General features: G+C 42.4%; 1 protein-coding gene across 1 annotated transcript in view; it reads right to left on the reverse strand.

The window, feature by feature from the left end:
* Positions 1 to 19,902, reverse strand: part of Psen1 (presenilin 1) — a 54,214-nt gene that overhangs the window by 8,461 nt on the left and 25,851 nt on the right. Inside the window, exons 4-9 of the mRNA XM_057782456.1 lie at positions 18,798 to 19,048; positions 16,672 to 16,813; positions 9,129 to 9,196; positions 5,724 to 5,944; positions 2,837 to 2,935; positions 2,190 to 2,276 (exon numbers count right to left, since the gene is read on the reverse strand). Of these exons, the coding sequence (XP_057638439.1) occupies positions 2,190 to 2,276; positions 2,837 to 2,935; positions 5,724 to 5,944; positions 9,129 to 9,196; positions 16,672 to 16,813; positions 18,798 to 19,048 (868 nt within the window). The remainder of the gene's footprint in view (positions 1 to 2,189; positions 2,277 to 2,836; positions 2,936 to 5,723; positions 5,945 to 9,128; positions 9,197 to 16,671; positions 16,814 to 18,797; positions 19,049 to 19,902) is intronic.

Consider the following 19,902-nt stretch of genomic DNA (forward strand, 5'->3'; position numbering starts at 1 on the left):
GCACTGCCTGCTCTTCCAAAGGTCCTGAGTTCAATTCCCAGCAACCACATGGTGGCTCACAACCATCGGTAATGAGGTCCGTTTCCCTCTTCTGGCCTGCAGGCATGCATGTACACAGGATGCCTCCATAAGATCGGGCTGTGGGCAAGCCTGTTGGGCATCTTCTTAATTAGTGATTGATTCAGGAGGGCCTGGCCCATCGTGGGTGGTGCCATCTCTGGGCAGGTGGTCCTGGGTTCTGTAAGGAAGCAGGTTGAGCCAGCCATTCAGCTCCCCTCCACAGCCTCTGCATCAGCTCCTGGCTCCAGGTTCCTGTCCTGACTTCCTTCAGTGATAAACAGTGCTGTGGAAATGGAAGCTGGATAAACCCTTTCCTCCCAAGTTTCTTTTTCTTTCTTTTTTTTTTTTTTTTTGGTTTTTCGAGACAGGGTTTCTCTGTGGTTTTGGAGCCTGTCCTGGAACTAGCTCTTGTAGACCAGGCTGGTCTCGAACTCCCAGAGATCCGCCTGCCTCTGCCTCCCGAGTGCTGGGATTAAAGGCGTGCGCCACCACCACCGCCTGGCTTCCTCCCAAGTTTCTTTGGTCATGGGGTTTCTTCACAGTAACAGAAACCCTAAGACATACATACAGTCTTTTTTCTTTAGCTCAGTATGCCACCCAGACTTGGGGCTGGAGAGATGGGTTTGGTTCTCGGCACTCACATGGTGGCTCACAACCGTCCGTAAGTCCACGGAATCCGATGCCCTCTGCTGACCTCTGCAGGTCTCAACCATGCATGTGCACAGACATACATGCAGGCAAAATACTCAAACACATAAAATTAAATATATCTAATATGTATTTTAAAATTAGGCTTCTAACAACCATTTCCAATACTTCCTCTCATGCCTTTGATTTATTACTCCTCAAATGCCACCTTGTCTGCTGCCTCCCCGAGAAAATGAGTCCGACAGCTTCGAGCCTCAGCTGAGCTCCCAGCACCGTCTCCTCTCACAGCCACCAGGATACACTTCTTTTGCCTCTGTAACCAAACAGCAATGCTACCAAGGCCCACTGTTCTTCTCTTAACTATTTTTTCCTTTTTTCCCTAACTTCCAAAGGATAGCCTTTCCTTTGTCTTTTTAAGAAATTTTCTTTCTGCTTTACTTTTATACCACACTATTTAATTCTTTTAAAAATTATTTATTTACTTTTATTTTATTTGCATTGGTGTTTTACCTGCCTGTATGTCTGTGTGAGGGTGTCAGATTTTGGAGTTATAGACAGTGTGAGCTGCCATTTGGGTGCTGGGAATTGAACCTGTATCCTCTGGAAGAGCAGTCAGTGCTCTTAACTGCTGAGCCATCTCTCCAGTCCCTGTTCTTCAGTTCTTTCTGACACAGCTTCTAACTGATTTTTCTTACTGTCTTCTGTGGAATCCTTGGTCATCACCATTATCCATCCACTGAGGTACTTAACCGTCTTAATGTGAGCATCACCACACCTCTCAACAGACATTCCGTTACCCTGGACATGCTGGAGAAGAGTCCCTGACCCCATCCTCCTTTTGCTGACAGGCTCACACTATAGTCAAAGGCTGAACTAACAATCCTCTTGCCTCTGCCTCCAGGCTGAGATTACAGATGTTCTGACTACACTTGATTAAGGTTCTCATTTTTATCTATTTGGAGGGGGGGCGAGAAAGAGAGAGCTTTATTTTAAAAATATACACAGTAACGGCAGCATCTTAGTCCAGTGTGGACTGGTGGCTTGACAAGTATTTCAGCTCCTTAAATAGTCCTATGTAAGGACTGGAGAGATGGCTCAGAGGTTAAGAGCACTGGCTGCTCTTCCACAGGTCCTGAGTTCAATTCCCAGCAACCACATGGTGGCTCACAACCATCTGTTATGAGACCTGGTGCCTTCCAGGCCAACATCACATTGTATGCTCAATCAATCAATCAATCAATCAAAACAGTTCTATGTGCATTTACCGGGGTGGCCAGTTTTTCTAGGAGATTCTGTGATGTCTGTCATTGTCACACATCCTCTACGCCCAGGGCTTCTCAAATGGCAAGCAAGTGCTCTGTCCTGAGCTCCAGCAAGGAGAGTATGACCAAAGGGAAGGTTTAAATCACTGCTTCATAACCTTTATCTACAAATGACAATGAGTCTGTAAAACCAGACAGTTAGCAATGAGTGTCACCTACTTTGTGTGTTATACTTGGGATTTTTGGGTACCCTTCTTTGGGCTTCTGGGTCTCCTTCGGCCATATTCACCAGCCACACCATTGTTGCTGTTGAGAAAGACAAAGTTTCTGGTGAGTTCTTACAGCCCAGGACACTGCACTAGCAAGCAAAAGGCTGTTACTTCTGCAGCCACTGGTCTGTGATGTCACCTCAAATGTTAAACAATCAGAAGTAACTGAGGGTTAAAACACGGTAAAAGACTGCAGGTGAAGGAACAAATATAACCTAGTCTACAGAGTGAGATCCAGGATAGGCTCCAAGGCTACACAGAGAAACCCTGTCTTGAAAAAAACAAACAAATAAAAAAAACCCCACAAAAAACAAAAAAGGAGAAAGAAAGAGAGAGAGAGAGAGAGAGAGAGAGAGAGAGAGAGAGAGAGAGAGAGAACTGAATGCACTGGAGCTGGAGATATGGCTCAGCGGTTAGATCCATGAATGCACTGGCTGCTCTTGCAGAGGACCCATGTTTGATTCCCAGTACCCACACAGTGGCACAGAACCATCCGTAAATCCAGTTCCAGGAATCCAATGCTCTCTTCTGACTTCTGACCTCAGAGGGCACCTTAAAACTGAATGCACTAACACAGTATCACTCCGGCATACTTACAGGAATAGATAAGAGCTGGAAAGAGAGTTTCATTTCTTTCCTGAGCCGTTTCAACCAGCATACGAAGTGGACCTTTGGGGCATAAAACAGCCACCAAATCTAGAAAGAGAAAAATAAAAAAGACACCCAATAAAATATATTGAACTGTGTAAATGAGTACATGCTGGGGAGGACTTAACTGAGGGGCAGGCTTAATGCATTTGACAAAGGAGTGCGGGGAAAATATGGAAATGCTTGAAGTTACGTAAGAAAAAGAGCAACCTAAACAAAATGAAACAGAAGAGCTCTGCAAATTACACTTGGGCCTTCCTGAGTGTGCCCAGTTTCCAGGGTGTGATTACTGGGGTCTAGACTCCTGGTGGAGGGGGAGAGGCAGCAGCAGCAAGAGAGAACCATTCTAGAGCAGTTCTCAATCTGTGACAGCAGAGTGGAAGGGAGTCATTTTCAAATAATTCCACCTACAAATTACAGACCGACGCTTTGGAGGAGAGCATCCTTTCTTTACAGACAGCACAGAATGGGGGTGTGCTGTGGGGGCGCACTTGTCCAGCACGTGAGCCTGAACTTGGTCCCCAGCATCTCAGAGCAAGCACACTTAACTAAGGAACTTGCAACAAGAGGGCAATACATTTAAATAAAATAATAACTTCTTTGTATGACAAAGTTTAATATTTTTTCAGTTTCCTGTCAAATAAAGTACTTCACAAATATTTAGGTCTCAGAACATATGTGGAGCTAAAAACTGACTCAGAGAGGAGGCAATATGCCTAAATTGTGTCTGATGTGACACCATTTTCTTCCATAAACTATAATTTTTCTTGTATTTTCTGTTCTAGAAATTCAGAAAATAACCTCAAACATTTAAAAATATCAAACAGGCACACTAAAATTGCAAAGGAGGTCTCAAATTCAGAGATATGCCTGCCTCTGCCTCCCATGCCACCATGCCTGGCTGTAAAATACTAGGTTCTTATTGAGAACTTTGTACTCACAGAGAAGCATCAAGAGAAGCAGGAATGTTAGTCACACAAGGTGTCTCCTCACTGGAGGAGACACAAATCAAATATCTAGATTCCATCCAGAAAGCTGTGAATGGATTCTGTTAATGACTTGGTGACCTTTATCCGGAGATAGACCTCACCCTAATTCCCCAGAATGATTATTCCAGACTTTTCCCTTCCTAAACCATTATCCATTCTTAGGGGAGATGTTGCAACTACTTTATGGCCTGCAGATCTCTATGCTATGGTCAGAGATCACACTAGATTCTAGGTCTTTTAGCTACAGAACCCACCCTCACGGTCACAAGGTCTTTGTTGGTACACCTTAAGCTTTATTGTGCACCTGGAATTGGACTGATTGTTGCCTGGAAACCTTTCCCCAAATTATACTGTGTTTTAAATAAAGTCAACGATGAACTGCCTGGCATTAGATTCCCTGAAATCTGATCCAGGTTGATGTAGTCAATCTGTGCCAGGTTGGGACCCCTCAAGTTATGTGCTCTACCTACAGGTCTTTCTGTAGATTTAACTTCAAATACAATAAACAAGCAGGCATTGGGCTTGTTCTACAAATGTAAACCTCATTCTCAGAATTTTTTTTTTTTTGAAAAAGGTCTTAAAGGGCCCAGATTGGTCTCAAACTTATTATATTAGCTATGGATAACCTTGAAACCGCTGGTCCTCCTACCTCTATCGATCAAGTGCTGAGATCACAGCTGTGCACACCACATCAGTAAAAATGTCATCTTTAAAGGGGTGATTCCACTGAAGTTGCTGTATGATTTTGACCTTACAAATGAACTGAAGAGGGGCTGGAGAGAGGGCTGAGTGGTTAGGAGCACTAACTGCTCCTCCAGAGGACCTGGGTTCAATTCCCAGCACCCACATGGCAGCTCAAGCTGTCTGTAATAGTTCTAGGAGACCCAACACCCTCAACTCAGACCTATATGCAGGCAAAATACCAATGCATATGAAATAAAAATAAAGAAGTTATTTTTTAAAAAAATTAATTGAGGAAGTGATAAAAGGTAGCTCAGAGGTTAAGAGCACTGGCTGCTCTTCTAGAAGACCTGGGTTCAATTCTCAGGGCCCACAAGGCAGCTCACAACTGGATGTAAATTCAGTTCTAGAGTATACAACATCCTCTTCTAGCCTCTGCAGGCACAAGGCCTGTGTGTCATGCATAGATATACAGGCAAACACTCGCAGACATTAAAAAAAAAAGTCAAAAAAAAAAATGAGTTGGGGGTAGAGAGATGGGTCAGCTGAGGTACCTGGACCTGCCTGAAGGAAGGGGAGCACTGACTCCAGAGGTCGTTCTCTGACCTCTTAAACCCATGCCACAACACACACCTTTGTATAAAAAATTATCTACTAATTCTTAAAGAATAAACTCAACATTCTTCATGTGTCAGGCAGCTGCTAGCACTTCTCAGTATATATTCAATTCACTGAACTCTTACATTCCTGCACACTTGTTCCCAACTTACAAGGAAATCAAAGCTCAATAAAACTACTGATCATATTTTGCTTTTTTGCTTACTGTTGTCTGGGGGACCAAAGCCAGGACCTAACATATGCTAAGAGAAAGAATTAACTCTAAATCTTCTGACCAGAGAACTATGGTTCCTCCCATCAATTCGGCACACATCGAGTTAAAACTGCAAGTCCTTACTCTCAGGGCTGGAGATGGGGCTCATGGCACAGCACGTGCCTAGCACCAACTAGTTCCAGAAAAAATCCTCAGCACTTTAAAAGGAAAGAACACTAAAGAGCTATGGGAAATAGCTGTTAAGATTTTCCTTAAATCAAGAGAACTAGAAGAGGAAGGAAAACACACCAGTGAGGATTTCTGTGATGAACAAAGTGTCAGTCTTGAGTTTTACCATATACTGAAATCACAGCCAAGATGAGCCATGCGGTCCACTCAGGGAGATACTTGATAAATACCAGGGCCATCAGGGCACTGATCATAATGAGATACGCCTGCTGCAGTCGAAGTGGGCCTTTCCAGTGAATGGCAATCATCCCCACTACACCAAAATTCCAGATGAGTAGAGCAACTGTAATGTAGTCCACAGCAACATTGTAGGTCTTAAAGACTTCCCTGGAAAAATAAACAAGGATTTAAGGTGACTTCTGTGTAATAATTCTCATGTTACATAGTTTAGAACTAAGATTCTGAAACATTAACTCTCAGATTCCATTTTTATGTTTTTACTATGGCCCATGCTATACTGTTATTTTTTTAAAGATTTATTTATTTATTTGTTATATATACAGTGTTCTGTCTGCATGTATGCCTGCAGGCCAGAAGAGGGCACCAGATCTCATTACAGATGGTTGTGAGCCACCATGTGGTTGCTGGGAATTGAACTCAGGACCTCTGGAAGAGCAGTCAGTGCTCTTAACCTCTGAGCCATCTCTCCAGCCCCTGTACTGTTATTTATGTAACATCTTTTTTAAATCACACTTTCCTTAAGCAGAACTTATTTTAACAGTTATTACATTATTCACATTAATGAATGAATTTCATTAATATAGGTCACACCTGTAAAAATAAGAGCAAAAACTAAAAGAATTAAACCATATTGCCTATAATACCATATTTTATGAAATCCTAAAGTATCTGAAACTAAAAAAAAGGACCAATCAGATTTATAGCAGAAACATAAATATTTTCATAATGAAACTTAAGGTATCCATTACAAAACATAAATTTTATACAAATACACATGCAAAGAATATAGCCTGACACACTGTTGCTACAGAAACAAAGAAACAAACCCCAATCCCACTAATGAGAAAAGTGTCCAAGAACATAGCCTGAACCCAGGTGGGGGTGGCACATGCCTTTATTCCTAGCAAAGGAAAAGAGAACAGAGCTGGAGATTCATCTATTCATCTCTAGAAGGATGACTGGACTTCCCCTTACTCACTCACTCATTCATTCATCTGGTTTTTCGAGACAGAATTTCACTGTGTAGCTCTGGCTGTCCTGAAATTCACTTTGTAGACCAGGGTGGCCTCAAACTCCCAGACTGTCTCTGCCTCTCAAGGGCTAGGATTAAAGGTGTGTGTCACCACCTAGGTTACCTTTATTCTTATAAAATGCCTTTTATTTAGAGTGTCTGTGTGAGGTGGCGTGAGCTCGCCAACATGGGACCAGCCTAGGCCCTCTGCATGCATGTGACAGCTGTGTGACCCGATCTGTTTGTGGGGTTCCCAGCAGTGGGATCTGGACCTGCCCCACTTTTTGAACTGACTTTTGGGAAGCCATTCCTTATGCTGGGTTGCCTCACCCAATTTGATGCAAGGGAAGGAGCGTGGTCCTGCCTCAACTTGATATATCATGCTTTGTTGACTCCCTTGAGAGGCCTGTCCCTTTATGAATGGAGTCAGAGGAGGAGTGAATGGGGAGATGGTAGAAGGGAGGTGGGGGGAGGGCCCAGAAGAAGAGGAGGGAGGGGAAACTGGTATGTAAATAAATGAAAAATTAATAGAAAAATCTAATAGAGTGTCTGTGCAGTGCTAGGAAAAAATGTAAGGCCTCGCGCATACTAAGCACGGGCCCCACTACTGATTTATCCTCCTAGCCCTTTAAGGAAAAGAATGCTTAGCACTCTGTGTGGTGTATGTGGGTAAGCTCGCCTACAAGGGCATAGGCAGAGGCATGAACTTGACATCCACCTTATTTTTTGAGACACCATCTCTCACACAACTTGCTGCTGCTGTTTGGCTAGCTTGACTGGCCTGAAGTCCCTGGGATCTGTCCATTTCTGTCTCCCACTGCTGGGGTTATAGGAGCTTGCCACTCTACCCGGCTTCTACGTAGGTTCTGGGTATCCAAACCCAGGTTCTCATACTTGACCAGCACACAGTGCCACATGAACCAACTACCCAGACCCTGCTTAACTTTTTCAGATGAAGAAAATTACCATTTTGACTTCTGGAGAATAAAATCTATCATCTAAAGAGACTGCAACTACAGGAGATGTCCTAAGTAGCTAGAGAGAAAAAATATATTTAAGCACAAACTGTGGGCCAAGGGGATGATCCAGAAGGTGATTTTCTCCTATTTTGAAATTCTAAAATAAAGTAAAATGTTGGTATTTCTGAATGAGGTTGCAATGTGTATTATACTAACCATTTCAAAAATAGGAAAATCAAACTAATCTCAACTCTTAGGGAGATATGCGTAAATTAATACAAGATGGATAACAGGTCTCCCTCCCCTGCCCCATAGTTCTGTTCTCTAGGAAAAACATTGCTGCATTAGCTTTATGTTATCCTCCCAGAGCCTACCTAATGCAGACTTTATTTTCCCGTAGGGCTGAAGATGGGCTTGCCCTCAATCGGGAACAGAGGATGACCTAGAACTACTGATCCTGCCGCTTGCACACCAGGCTTATATGGTGGTGGAACAGGAATCCATGGCTTTCTACCAACTGAGCTACTTCCCCAGCCCCCCAAATACACATATTCTTATTAGATACAAATGACAGTCTATTACACTCAGTTCTGACAGGGTTTTGTTCTTTAACTTTTTTAAAAATTGTTATGTGTATGAGTGTTTTGTCTGAATATATGTATGTGTACTGGTATGTATGTATGTGTACTGGTATGTATGTATGTATGTGTACTGGTATGTATGTATGTGTACTGGTATGAGGACCTGGTTGGTGCCCGAAGAAGTTGGAAGAGGATGGGGGACAACTGACACCTCCAAGTTGCCCACATGTAACCTGTGGCACGAGGTCCCCACCTCTCTACTTGGCCAACAAGATGGCTCAGTGTAGTGAGGAGAGGGCCTGCTTTTGGTCTTGTCCCACCGGCTAGTTTACACCAGAAATAATCACACAGAAACTGTATTCATTTAAACACTGCCTGGCCCATTAGCTCTAGCCTCTTATTGGCTAACTCTCACATCTTGATTCAACCCATTTCTAATGATTTGTATGCCACCATGAGGTCATGGCTTACCAGGAAAGACTTAGCATTTCTGACCTGGCAGCTCCTATGGCGGCTCTCTCTCTGACCTTCTTCCCAGCATTCAGTTCTGCCTACTCCACCTAAGTGCTGCCCTATCAAAAGGCCAAGACAGTTTCTTTATTCAACCAATGAAAGCAACACATAAATAGAAGGACCTCCTACACCAGATCAGTGGGTAAAGGCAAGCCTGACTCCCTGAGTTTGATCCAGAGAACCCAGAGTGGAAGGAGAAAATGGACTTCTAAGGGTAGTAATGGATGCCACAGTAAATAAAGAGCCCAGAAAACTGTATTACTTACCCCAAGTAAATGAATGAAAAAAAGAACAGCAACAACAGAGATGAAACAATAAGCCAGGCATGGATGACCTAGAAGAGAGAGAGCTCAAATATAACCAACAGACTCCATAACTCCTAAACAAGGAACAGGGTACATGCTATCACTCTGTTTTGTTTTATTTGTTGTTCTTGTTTTGTTTTTGGTTTGTTGTTGTTGTTTTGTTTTTTTTCCTTGTGCTGCTTGGGATGAAACCTGCGACCTGGCACATGCTGGCAACTGTTATATTACCAAGTTCTAATCCATGCCCATGTTTACTTTTAAATGGCAGAACAAATGTGGTTTTGGGATCAGTGAATAGTTAGTTATTCAGAAATCTTGGGTGCTAATCAGAGTGTAAAACAGAAATGTCATAAAGATACATATATATAGCCGGGCGATGGTGGCGCACGCCTTTAATCCCAGCACTCGGGAGGCAGAGGCAGGCGGATCACTGTGAGTTCGAGACCAGCCTGGTCTACAGAGCTAGTTCCAGGACAGGCTCCAAAGCCACAGAGAAACCCTGTCTCGAAAAACAAAAAAAAAAACAAAAAAAAAACAAAAAAAAAGATACATATATATATATATATACACACACATGCACACAGTTAACATATTTTCTTTTTTTATCTCTTTTATAAAAGAAACAAAAGACATCACTTGGCATTTACTTGCCAAAACACATAGATAATAATTCCTATTATTTATTCTGGCCCATAACTGGAAAGAAAAAAAAAGATGAGCAAAAAAGTGTTGGGACTGGAGAGATGGCTCAGTGGTTAAGAGTACTGACTGTTCTTCCAAAGGACCCAGGTTCAATTCCCAGTACCCACATGCAGTTCACAACTGTGACTCCAGCTCCAGGAGATCTGGCATCCTCACACAGATATAGCAGCAGGCAAAACCCCAATGTAATAAAAATAAATAAATAAATAAATCTTTAAAAAAAAAAAAAAAGAACAATAAAGGGGCTAGAAAGATGGCTCAGTGGTTTAAGAACATATGGTGTTCTTCCTGAGACCCTGAGCTAGGTTTCCAGTACTGTGCCCCAAACTGGACAGCTTTTTAGGAGATCTGAAACTTCTGGCTTCCATGGACAGCTGCACTCATGTGCAGATACTTACACAGATATGCAAAATATGTAAAACACCAATAAACCAATTTAAAAATTCCTGTTTATATACATTCTTAAAAGCCTTTAAATTTTTTTTGACATAACATTGCAAGGTATGCTAGGTTACAACTCATGGTAAAGCGCTTTCATAATATGCAGAAGAGTCCTGGGTTCAATTTCTAGTGTTGCAGGAATTAAAAATAAAGCAGCAACAACAACAACAAAAGCAACAAGTACCCACAAAATTTAGAAAACATAAAAATACTGAAAGAAAACTAACATTTTCTCCTCACATGGTTTTCACCTGCAAATGTCAACATGTATGCAAGTCTTCTAACAAAATGTAAGTTGTATACAGCTTTTATTTATGCCTTTAAAAACAATCTGGTTTGAGGGGTGGGTAGATTAGCCACAAACTCATAATCCTTCTGCCTCAATCTGGGCATTATAGGGGTCTGCCACAACTGCCAGCTATACTTCATCTTTATTAGAGACACATTCACATAGCACACCAAATATTTTTTGAAACGTGATATTTTGTTTTGTTTTGGTTTTTGTTTTTTTGTTTTTTTTGTTTTTTCGAGACAGGGTTTCTCTGTGGTTTTGGAGCCTGTCCCGGAACCAGTTCTTGTAGATCAGGCTGGCCTCGAACTCCCAGAGATCTGCCTGCCTCTGCCTCCCAAGTGCTGGGATTAAAGGCGTTGAAACGTGATTTTTAAATATTCCACTCGCATGTATGAATTTACAATCTAGACTTTCCCTACATATGGAATCTGTTTTATAAATACTTATATATATTTAATAATCTTTCTCCCCATCCAATTATTATTTTTATTATCATGAATGTCCTAGCATACATCTTTTTCTTTCTGGATTTTCAGTTCTTTCACAGAAACTAATTTTAAAAATTACTTAAATTTGCCACGTGGTGGTGGCCCACGCCTTTAATCTCAGCACTTGGGAGGCAGAGGCAGGTGGATCTCTGTGAGTTTGAGGTCAGCCTGGTCTACAGATGGTGTTCCAGGACAGGCTCCAAAGCTACAGAGAAACCCTGTCTCAAAATTCCTCCACCCCCCCAAAAAAGTTACTTAAATTTAATTAAAAGTCTACTAAGTTTTCCTAATTACTTGATCATTAATAAACACTGGCTAATAGTTACAAAAAGGACTAATCACATCAATGTGCCAAATACGTTAATCTGATTTTTTTTTTAGCATGCATTTATGTTTCCGTTTCCACTAATGAGGACACACATCGACACACCCCCGTTTATCAGCTGTCAATGTCCCCTCCTCACTTCTGACAGGCTATCTGTTCCTTTTCTTTCTATGTCCCTCGCCTGTGATGAGGTGGATCCCTAGGACTCTCATGACTTTCTGATGACTAAAGAGCACCCTCCACTTGAGACAATCGAGGGGCAAGACAGCTTTCTATTCTCTTTAAGTCTCCAAGCTTAGCGCCACTGGTAAAGGCTCTGAAAGTTGGGCGCTCTGCTGTTGCCAGCTGTGAGCACTTTCTCTAAACCTGACTATGCAGACTAGCAATCTCATGGCTTTAAAGCTACAGGTCACCTGCCACAAGTCATGTGTCACAGTCAACTGCCTTTCTGTGTCTACCCCTGTAAGGTTGTTTTCTGCTGTTATTGTTTTGTTTTTGCTTGTTTGGCTTCTTGGAGACACCGTAGAATCAAACTACTGACAGGAGAACTCCTCAGGGTTTATTTTTAAACAGGTCCCAACAAGCTTTTGAATGCCTGGCTCAAGCTCCTTCTACTTCACACAAGAAGTCAAAGTAAACAACATTCTTCCAAAGACCTGGCTATGCTTCTTAAGACTGCAACATTAACAATGAAACAACACAAATGAACAAGTGGAAATGGAAATAAATTTTCAAACTTAGCATAATTAACAGATGTAAAGAACTGCTCCAAATATGTTAAGATCAGGTCTAGCTATGGCAGAATAAGCACATTCCATGTGTCTCAGCTAGCTGGGCACTAAGAGAGGGGGCGGGCAGCTGGGGAAGTCCAAGTAGTGCCACTTGGGTTCCACCCACTCCCACACAGAGTCCACCAGAGCTGGTACTAGAAAGACAATGGCACTCTGGAAGTCCCTTGCCCCCTTTCAGTTCTATTTAAGTCCAGCCACCCACCAGCCCTGAGTGGGAGAAAGCGGCAGTTGGGGCCCTGGGGAATCTTCACTGGTCATCAGGGAATGAGATAGCTGCTCTACTTCTCTCTGACTTCCCATCTTTCCATCCTGACACCAGGGAAAGAGTCTCAGTGTCTGGTTAGAGGAACCAAAAAGAAAAGTCTAGAGAAATGAAAAGTTACCTCTGGGAAGCCATTCATGAGGTCATGGGACTATCTCCCAGGAAGCACATATGAACACAACTCTCATTTATGTTTATGGGTGTTTGCCTACATGTGTATCCGTGCATCCTGTGAGTCTGGTAGTGGTAGAGGTCAGAAGAGGATGTTAAATTCCCTTCAACCGGAGTTACAAGCAGTTGTGAGGTGCTAGGATTTGAACTTAGGTCCTCTGGAAGAGTAGCTAGTGCCCTTAACTGATGAGCCATCTCTCTCCAGCCTCCGGTTTTTGCTGTTTTTTGAGACAGGGTTTCAGTAAGAAACTGTCTGGCCTAAATTATATAGCTTGGACTAGCCCATACTATGCATGCATGCATACACACACACACACGCGCACACATGCACACGCACACACACACACACACACACGCACGCACGCAAGCACTCACACACACAAACAGACAAAATACCTGAATTTTTTTGTTTGTTTTTTTCAAGACAGGGTTTCTCTGTAACTTTGGAGCCTATCCTGGAACTAGCTCTTGTAGCCCAGGCTGGCCTCGAACTCACAGAGATCCGCCTGCCTCTGCCTCCTGAGAGCTGGGACTAAAGATGTGCGCCACCACACATGGTATTGAAGTTTTTTTTTAAGATTTTATTACTTACTTTTATTTTATGTGTCTTAGTGTTTTGCCTGCATGTATGACTATGCACCATGTGTACACCTGGTCCCTGCAGAAGCCAGAAGAGGACATCTGATCCCCTGGAACTAAGTTATGGATGGTTGTGAGCCACCATGTGGGTATTAGGAATTAAATCTGGGCCATCTGGAATAGCTCTTAATCACTGAGCCATCTTTCCAACCCCACTGAAAGTTTTACATGTTTATTATAATTTTTAGCCTTTAATGCAGAGAACATATGTGGGAACATAACTTCCCAACCAGGAAAATACTGTCAAGCATGTGTAAATAGTTTCCATGAGGCACAGAAAGAGAAAGCAGTTTTTAGGAATTGAGGACAAGATTTGAGAGGATTTTTACATAATGGCTATGAGTCAATCGAGGCCAAATTCTAGACAAAAATTCCCAAACTGAGTCACCCGCTTCTGACTCACAGCAACTGCGACCCTGCCTCCATACATCAACTGTAAAGCTGAGAGAACAGCGGGGCCTCCACATGCAACAAGGCAGATGTGAACAGAGTTTGCTATATTGTCGTCACTGCATAGAAAAAAATTAGAGGAAAGTAGAGGTAGCTTACAGATGGTGGTTTCTTTTCTATATATGAAACTGTTAAAATTCACAGAAATGAAATAATATTCCAAAATTACTGGGGGTGGGGGGAACTTCAGGAAATACAATGCTGAATCCACAGCTCTCTATCCAGGCACACAGTTGATTTTGAAAAAGAAAAGCAAGAAATCTAGGAGTGGGGGAGAATAAACTTGGGAGAAGGCAGAATCCCACCCCTAATTAAGTCTGAAAAGGAATCAAAGAAAAAGCCTAGCCTATAATCAGTAAGCTCCAGAATGTGCCCACTAAGCCAAGAAAGGGGCTGGCAGGTAAACACTGGCATGCAGACACACATACACAGCCGCAGTGGGAAGGGCACAGAGAACCCTAAAGAACACAACATTCAAGGAAGGGAGGGCTTAGGCATTTGCTTCAGTTTCTGAATGTTTGACGACCTCTCACCATCACGCACTTTTCCTCTTCAGTGGCCTCTACAAAATGTCAGACCACAATGCTTACACGTCAGGCTAACACCACCACGCGCTCAAAGGTTCATGTAGCAAGGTTAGATTATGAGCTTAGAGCTGTGGGTATAGAAAATAATTTGATTTTGACTAGCAGTCAACTGAGTTTCACCCTATAAAAATGTGTGTGTGTGCACGTGTTTTATTTTGTACATGGTACAGGGTTGTACCCATGTAGCCCTAACTAGTAATAGAACAGTCTGGCCTCAAACTCACAAATACCTATCTGCCTCTGATGAATATATGTGTTACCACATTTGGCTTAACTAAGGGTATTTTACCAAAAGGGGCGAAATTTACGCTGGTGAAGGTTAAAATACAGATATTCCACTTGCTATTGGTGATCAATACAAATTGTAAATCTTTTTGAAAAATAATGTCATGGGCTAGTGTGCTAGCTGGGTGGCTATGAGTTCTCAGTGTTCTTCCAGAGGACGTGATCTGGTTCCCACACCCACGTCAGGCAGCTCATCAGGAGACTCCAGGCTCTCTTCTGGCCTGCACATATGTGGTGGACAAACATGCACAGACACATAAATACAAAATCAATCTTAAAAACAAAACAATAATGGTTCTGGAGCTATGGCTCAGCAGGTTAAGGCGCCTGCTTTTCCAGAGGATCAGAGTTCAACTCCCAGTACCCACATGGTGGCTCAGAAATATCTAACTCCAGTTCTTGGGGATTCAACACCCTCTTCTGACCTCGGAAGACACCAGGCATATATGTGGTATACGTATGTACGTACATAAAAAGTACTCATACACATAAAGCAAAATAAATAAGTCTAAAAACAAATTTGGCACACTAAGAGTTAAAAACTTGTAGAAAGCCAGTTGTGGCACACACCTTTAATCCCAGCACTCAGGAGGCAGAGGCAGAAGGATCTCTGAGTTTGAGGCCAGCCTGACCTACAGAGGAAGTTCAAGGACAGCCAGGGCTACACAGAGAAACCCTGTCTCAGAAAAAATACAAACAAACAAACAAAAAAAAACCAGCCAAAACCTTCTAGATGATTAAAATTTTAAGTTTAGGATTTTACTCTAGGGAAGTAACTGGAAAAGGTCTATTCATAAAGACATTACCTTTACAGTAGTAAACAGAAACAATGTCCGAAATCAGAGAGCTCAGAAGGTAAAAATTATACTTACCAAGCTAAATATTACATAGCTACAGATATATTTTCTAAGCCTTTATGCCAATAAAGTGTTAAAAAAAGAACACACACTGACCATACATTTTAACCACGTTTAAGAATACACAGAAAAAATACACAGAGGAAATTAGACTGTAATATCTAGAGAGTTAACACTTAGTATTCCTATTATTTGAGAATGATCTTAAGCGTCTATGACTTGCAGTGACTTGTTATTTCTCTGGGATACGAGTCTGAAGTATGTGCTAGATGACTGAAATTCAGGAAGCCGTCACTTAGTGAGAGAGAAGGAGGAGGAGAGGTTTGAGGCCGGCCTCATCATTACTGCACCCTCTCCCTGTAGCCAGGGCAAGAGAGCACACAAATGGTGCTGAGAGTTCTCAAGTGAGCTAGCCAGTCACTGCTGAGTTTAACAGCAGCATCTGAAGGTGGCTTTATGAGACACTTAAATCCTATAGTGCTATTTGTCAATAGGGATATACACAAAAGTCTTAGCGCACATCCCTTTGGAATGCCACAGGCACAATATAAATGAAAATAATGAAGCTACATGATTTTTGTTTTGTTTTACTTTTTTTTTTGTTTGTTTTGTTTTGTGTTGTTTTGTTTTTTCAAGACAGAGTTTCTCTGTATAGCCCTGGCTGTCCTGGAACTCACTATTGTAGACCAGGTTTGCCTTGAACTCACAGAGATCCGCCAGCCTCTGCCTCCACCATGTTGGGATTAAAGGCGTGCACCACCACCATTGTGCTACATGATCTTATATGGAAACATCTGTTTCCCAGTCACGTCTTGGTACTTTAAACATGCTCCAGAATGAAAGGAAAGAAAATAGCTAAAACTTAAGATCCAGATATAAGGCACATTTTTCTTTACTAGTCAAGTATATAATAAGACGAGAAGGTTGTGAAGCGGCTCAAGAGGTGAATGCAAGTGTTTACAACCTTGAGTATTGGATACCTAGAACCCACGGAAAGATGGAGAAAACCTATTTCACCAAGTTGTCCTCTCCACTGTGCATGTACACTGGCAAGCACAGCTTCCCCCCCACACACATACCCTCCCTCCCCGCCTCTCTCACACACTCACACACATGCACACACACACGCACACGCACACACACCCCCTCTCCTTCCTACATACTAACAAAGTTTGGAAAGATGAAGACAGAAAGCCAAGCTGTGTCATGCTCACCTTGTAGCACCGGTATTTATAAAGAACCACCAGGAGGATGGTCATAACGACGATGACACTAATCATGATGGCAGCATTCAGAATTGAGTGCAGGGCTCTTTGGCCTACAGTTTCAGTGTCTTCTGTGAATGGGGTATAGATTCTAGAGGGAGGGACGGAGAGAAAAAAAAACAATACGAAAGTGTTAATGGATATCTCAAACCATATGCTCCCTTTAAAACTGTACTTAATTGTGAGGCCTTTGATTAACTGAGTGCTGTAGAATGTACCTTTCACAGTTAATCAGACAATTAAGAATTTTTTTTGGTTTGGTTAGTTTTTTGAGACAGAATCTAGTAAATAACTCCAAGCTAGCCTGAAATTCACCATGTAGCCCAGGCTGTAATTGAATATGTGATCTTCCTGCCTCCGCTTTTCAACTGTGGGGATTATAGGTCTGTATCACTCTGGTGCTAACCAACAATTTTTAAGAATACACACACACACATACACACACATACACATACTATTATTTTAAGTTTTGTGTGAGTGTGTGTGCGCGCGCACGTGTGTGCAAATGTTCATGAAGGGCAGAGGCATCCAATCACTTGGAGCTGGAATTAAAGGCAGTTATAAGCTCCCTGGTAGGGGTGTTATAAATCAAACTCAAGATGTCCACAAGAGTAGTTCAACCCCTTAACTGATGAGCCACCTCTCCAAACCTCTAGCTAAGAATTTTTAACCTAAGAAAAATAGCTATCCTCTAAAAGAACTGCTTCAGGTAAAAGGAAATAGCTAGACTCTGTAGAGATGCACTCACACATGAGCCAGGCACTGGCTCCATCTAGTGGATGCTGTGTACTGGAATAATAATCTCACCCAACGTTTTCTCCATGGGTCATTAGAATCTGCCATATAAACTACCTAGGCAAAAGGGGGAAACAAGGTTTGAACCATTGTCTTTTATCTGTAGAGTGATTACAATAGAAGCTGTCTTCTCCTTGTTTTTCACTTACATAAAAATACCTTTATTTCTGGTGCCAAGGCTCTTGGCCCAATGACTTTTCTTCTGTCCCTTACAGCAGATGTGGTCATGAGACTAAATGATGGCCAGAGAACTTTGAATATGTGTTCTAAGAAGTTCTTGAAAGGAGTGCCCTTGCTAAGTCATGACTACATCTCCTTCCCAACTTCCTCCTGCTGTCTGAATGAAGGCTGAGGTTCTAAGTCTGGACCCTGGAGGAACCCAGAGGACAGAAGTGGAAGAAAGGAGCCCAGGTGCTTCATGAATAAAAGATCAACAGACCAGTGCTGGGCTGCCTACCCTGCACTACTCTGAGAGAAACTTGAGTTTCTGTAACAGGGTCATAAAGCTGGATATGGTAGTACACACTTGTAATCCTAGCACTCAGGAGGCTGAAGCAGGAGGATCAAACACTTGAGGCTAGCCTAGACTACACAATGAATTCCAGACCAGCCTGAGACACAGTGAGAAACACTAGCAAAGGATCTAGATCTAGCAGAAGATGAAGGCAGTTATAGTTAAAGATTTAACAGGCAAGCCAAGAAGAGGACAATAGTTGGCCTGGAATTTGCATAAAGCAGAAATTGGCCGTGAATTCCTGATTACTCCTTCTCCACACCCCAGTGCTAAGATTACAGGCATATGCTAGCCACCATGCTGTATCTCAACCGCCACATGCTGAACCTCCATATCCAGGGTTCCTAAACCTCTAAACTCCCATGAGCCATTTCCAAGTGCTAGGATTGCAGGCCCATGCCAACCAAGCCATCTGTCTGGCTGAAAAGTAAGAACTCAATTCAAAATAGAACAACAACAACAACTAAGAAGCTCCAGCAGTCCAAGAGTAAGAATGATGGCCCAACGGTCCTGAGACAGGAAAGACGACAGCCACCCCTGTTCAGTGTCACATAAACTCAGCTCCACCCATGACTGCATCCTGGGAATAATCCTCCATCATTCTTTCTGTCACTGAAAATAATCAACCACCGTCATCCCTACTGGCTCTGGCAATCAGAAAAGATAGCTCTACCATGCTCTGTGAGTACAGAGGTCTCAGGGGATAACAACAGGCTCTGGCATGGAAAAAGTCCCATGGACTTGAGAATGAAACACTAATACATACAGCTGCCCATCTTTCCGAGTATAGAAGCTGACGGATTTGATGGTAGCCACGACTACCACCATGCAGAGGGTCACGGGAACAAAGAGCATGATGACATGCTTGGCTCCATATTTCAATGTCAGCTCTTCATCTTCTTCCTCGTCTTGTTCCACCACCTGCCGTGAGTTACTCTGGGGTCGACCATTAGATACGGGCTCAGGGTTGTCAAGTCTCCGCCTGTCATGGTGCTGCTGCCGTTCTTGACCGTCACTCTAAAAGCACAAGAAAACCATTCAGTAAATCAGACTCTCAGCACAACCAAGGCATTCTATAAGAATTATACCTGGGATTAATAATAATGAGCCAATCAATACTTAAGTTTGAAAAATACGAAGCAAGAAAGAGCCAATTTATACATGGTATACTGTCTTTTCTAGGGTTTCTCTGTATGGCCATGGCTATCCTGGAACTCCCTCTATAGACCAGGCTAGCCTCAAACTCAGAGATCTGCCTGCCTACACCTCCTGCATGCTGGGATTCATTATCAATAAGACTTTAAAATATATGTAGTAGGCCTGGAGAGATGGCTCAGCGGTTAAGAGCATTGCTTGCTCTTCCAAAGGTCCTGAGTTCAATTCCCAGCAACCACATGGTGGCTCACAACCATCTGTAATGAGGTCTGGTGCCCTCTTCTGGCCTGCAGGCATACACACAGACAGAACATAGCATACATAATTAATAAATATTTTTTTAAAAAAATATATATGTAGTAATGTTCAAGATATCTCTCTGTATCCTTTCTCATAATGCCATGTAAAACTACAATCATTTTAAAATATTTAGTTGAAATAAATTCTCCCAGCCAGGCATGGTGGCACATGTCTTTAATCCTTACACGTAACAACTCATGCCAGCCTATTCTACATGGTGAGTTCTGGTAATCCAGCATTACACAGAGGAACCCTGACTCAAAAACAAAACAAACAAGCAAGCAATCTCCTGGACAGCAAATGGCCTTACACAATCCTGATGTTCCATGTCCTTACCTTCCCAACCTTCACTGTGCCTAATACAGTAGGGAGTGAACATGAACACTAGATGATGGACGCTGAGTTTACAATCTTTG

Source organism: Chionomys nivalis, chromosome 10, assembly GCF_950005125.1.
Source record: "Chionomys nivalis chromosome 10, mChiNiv1.1, whole genome shotgun sequence".
Lineage (NCBI taxonomy): Eukaryota > Metazoa > Chordata > Mammalia > Rodentia > Cricetidae > Chionomys > Chionomys nivalis.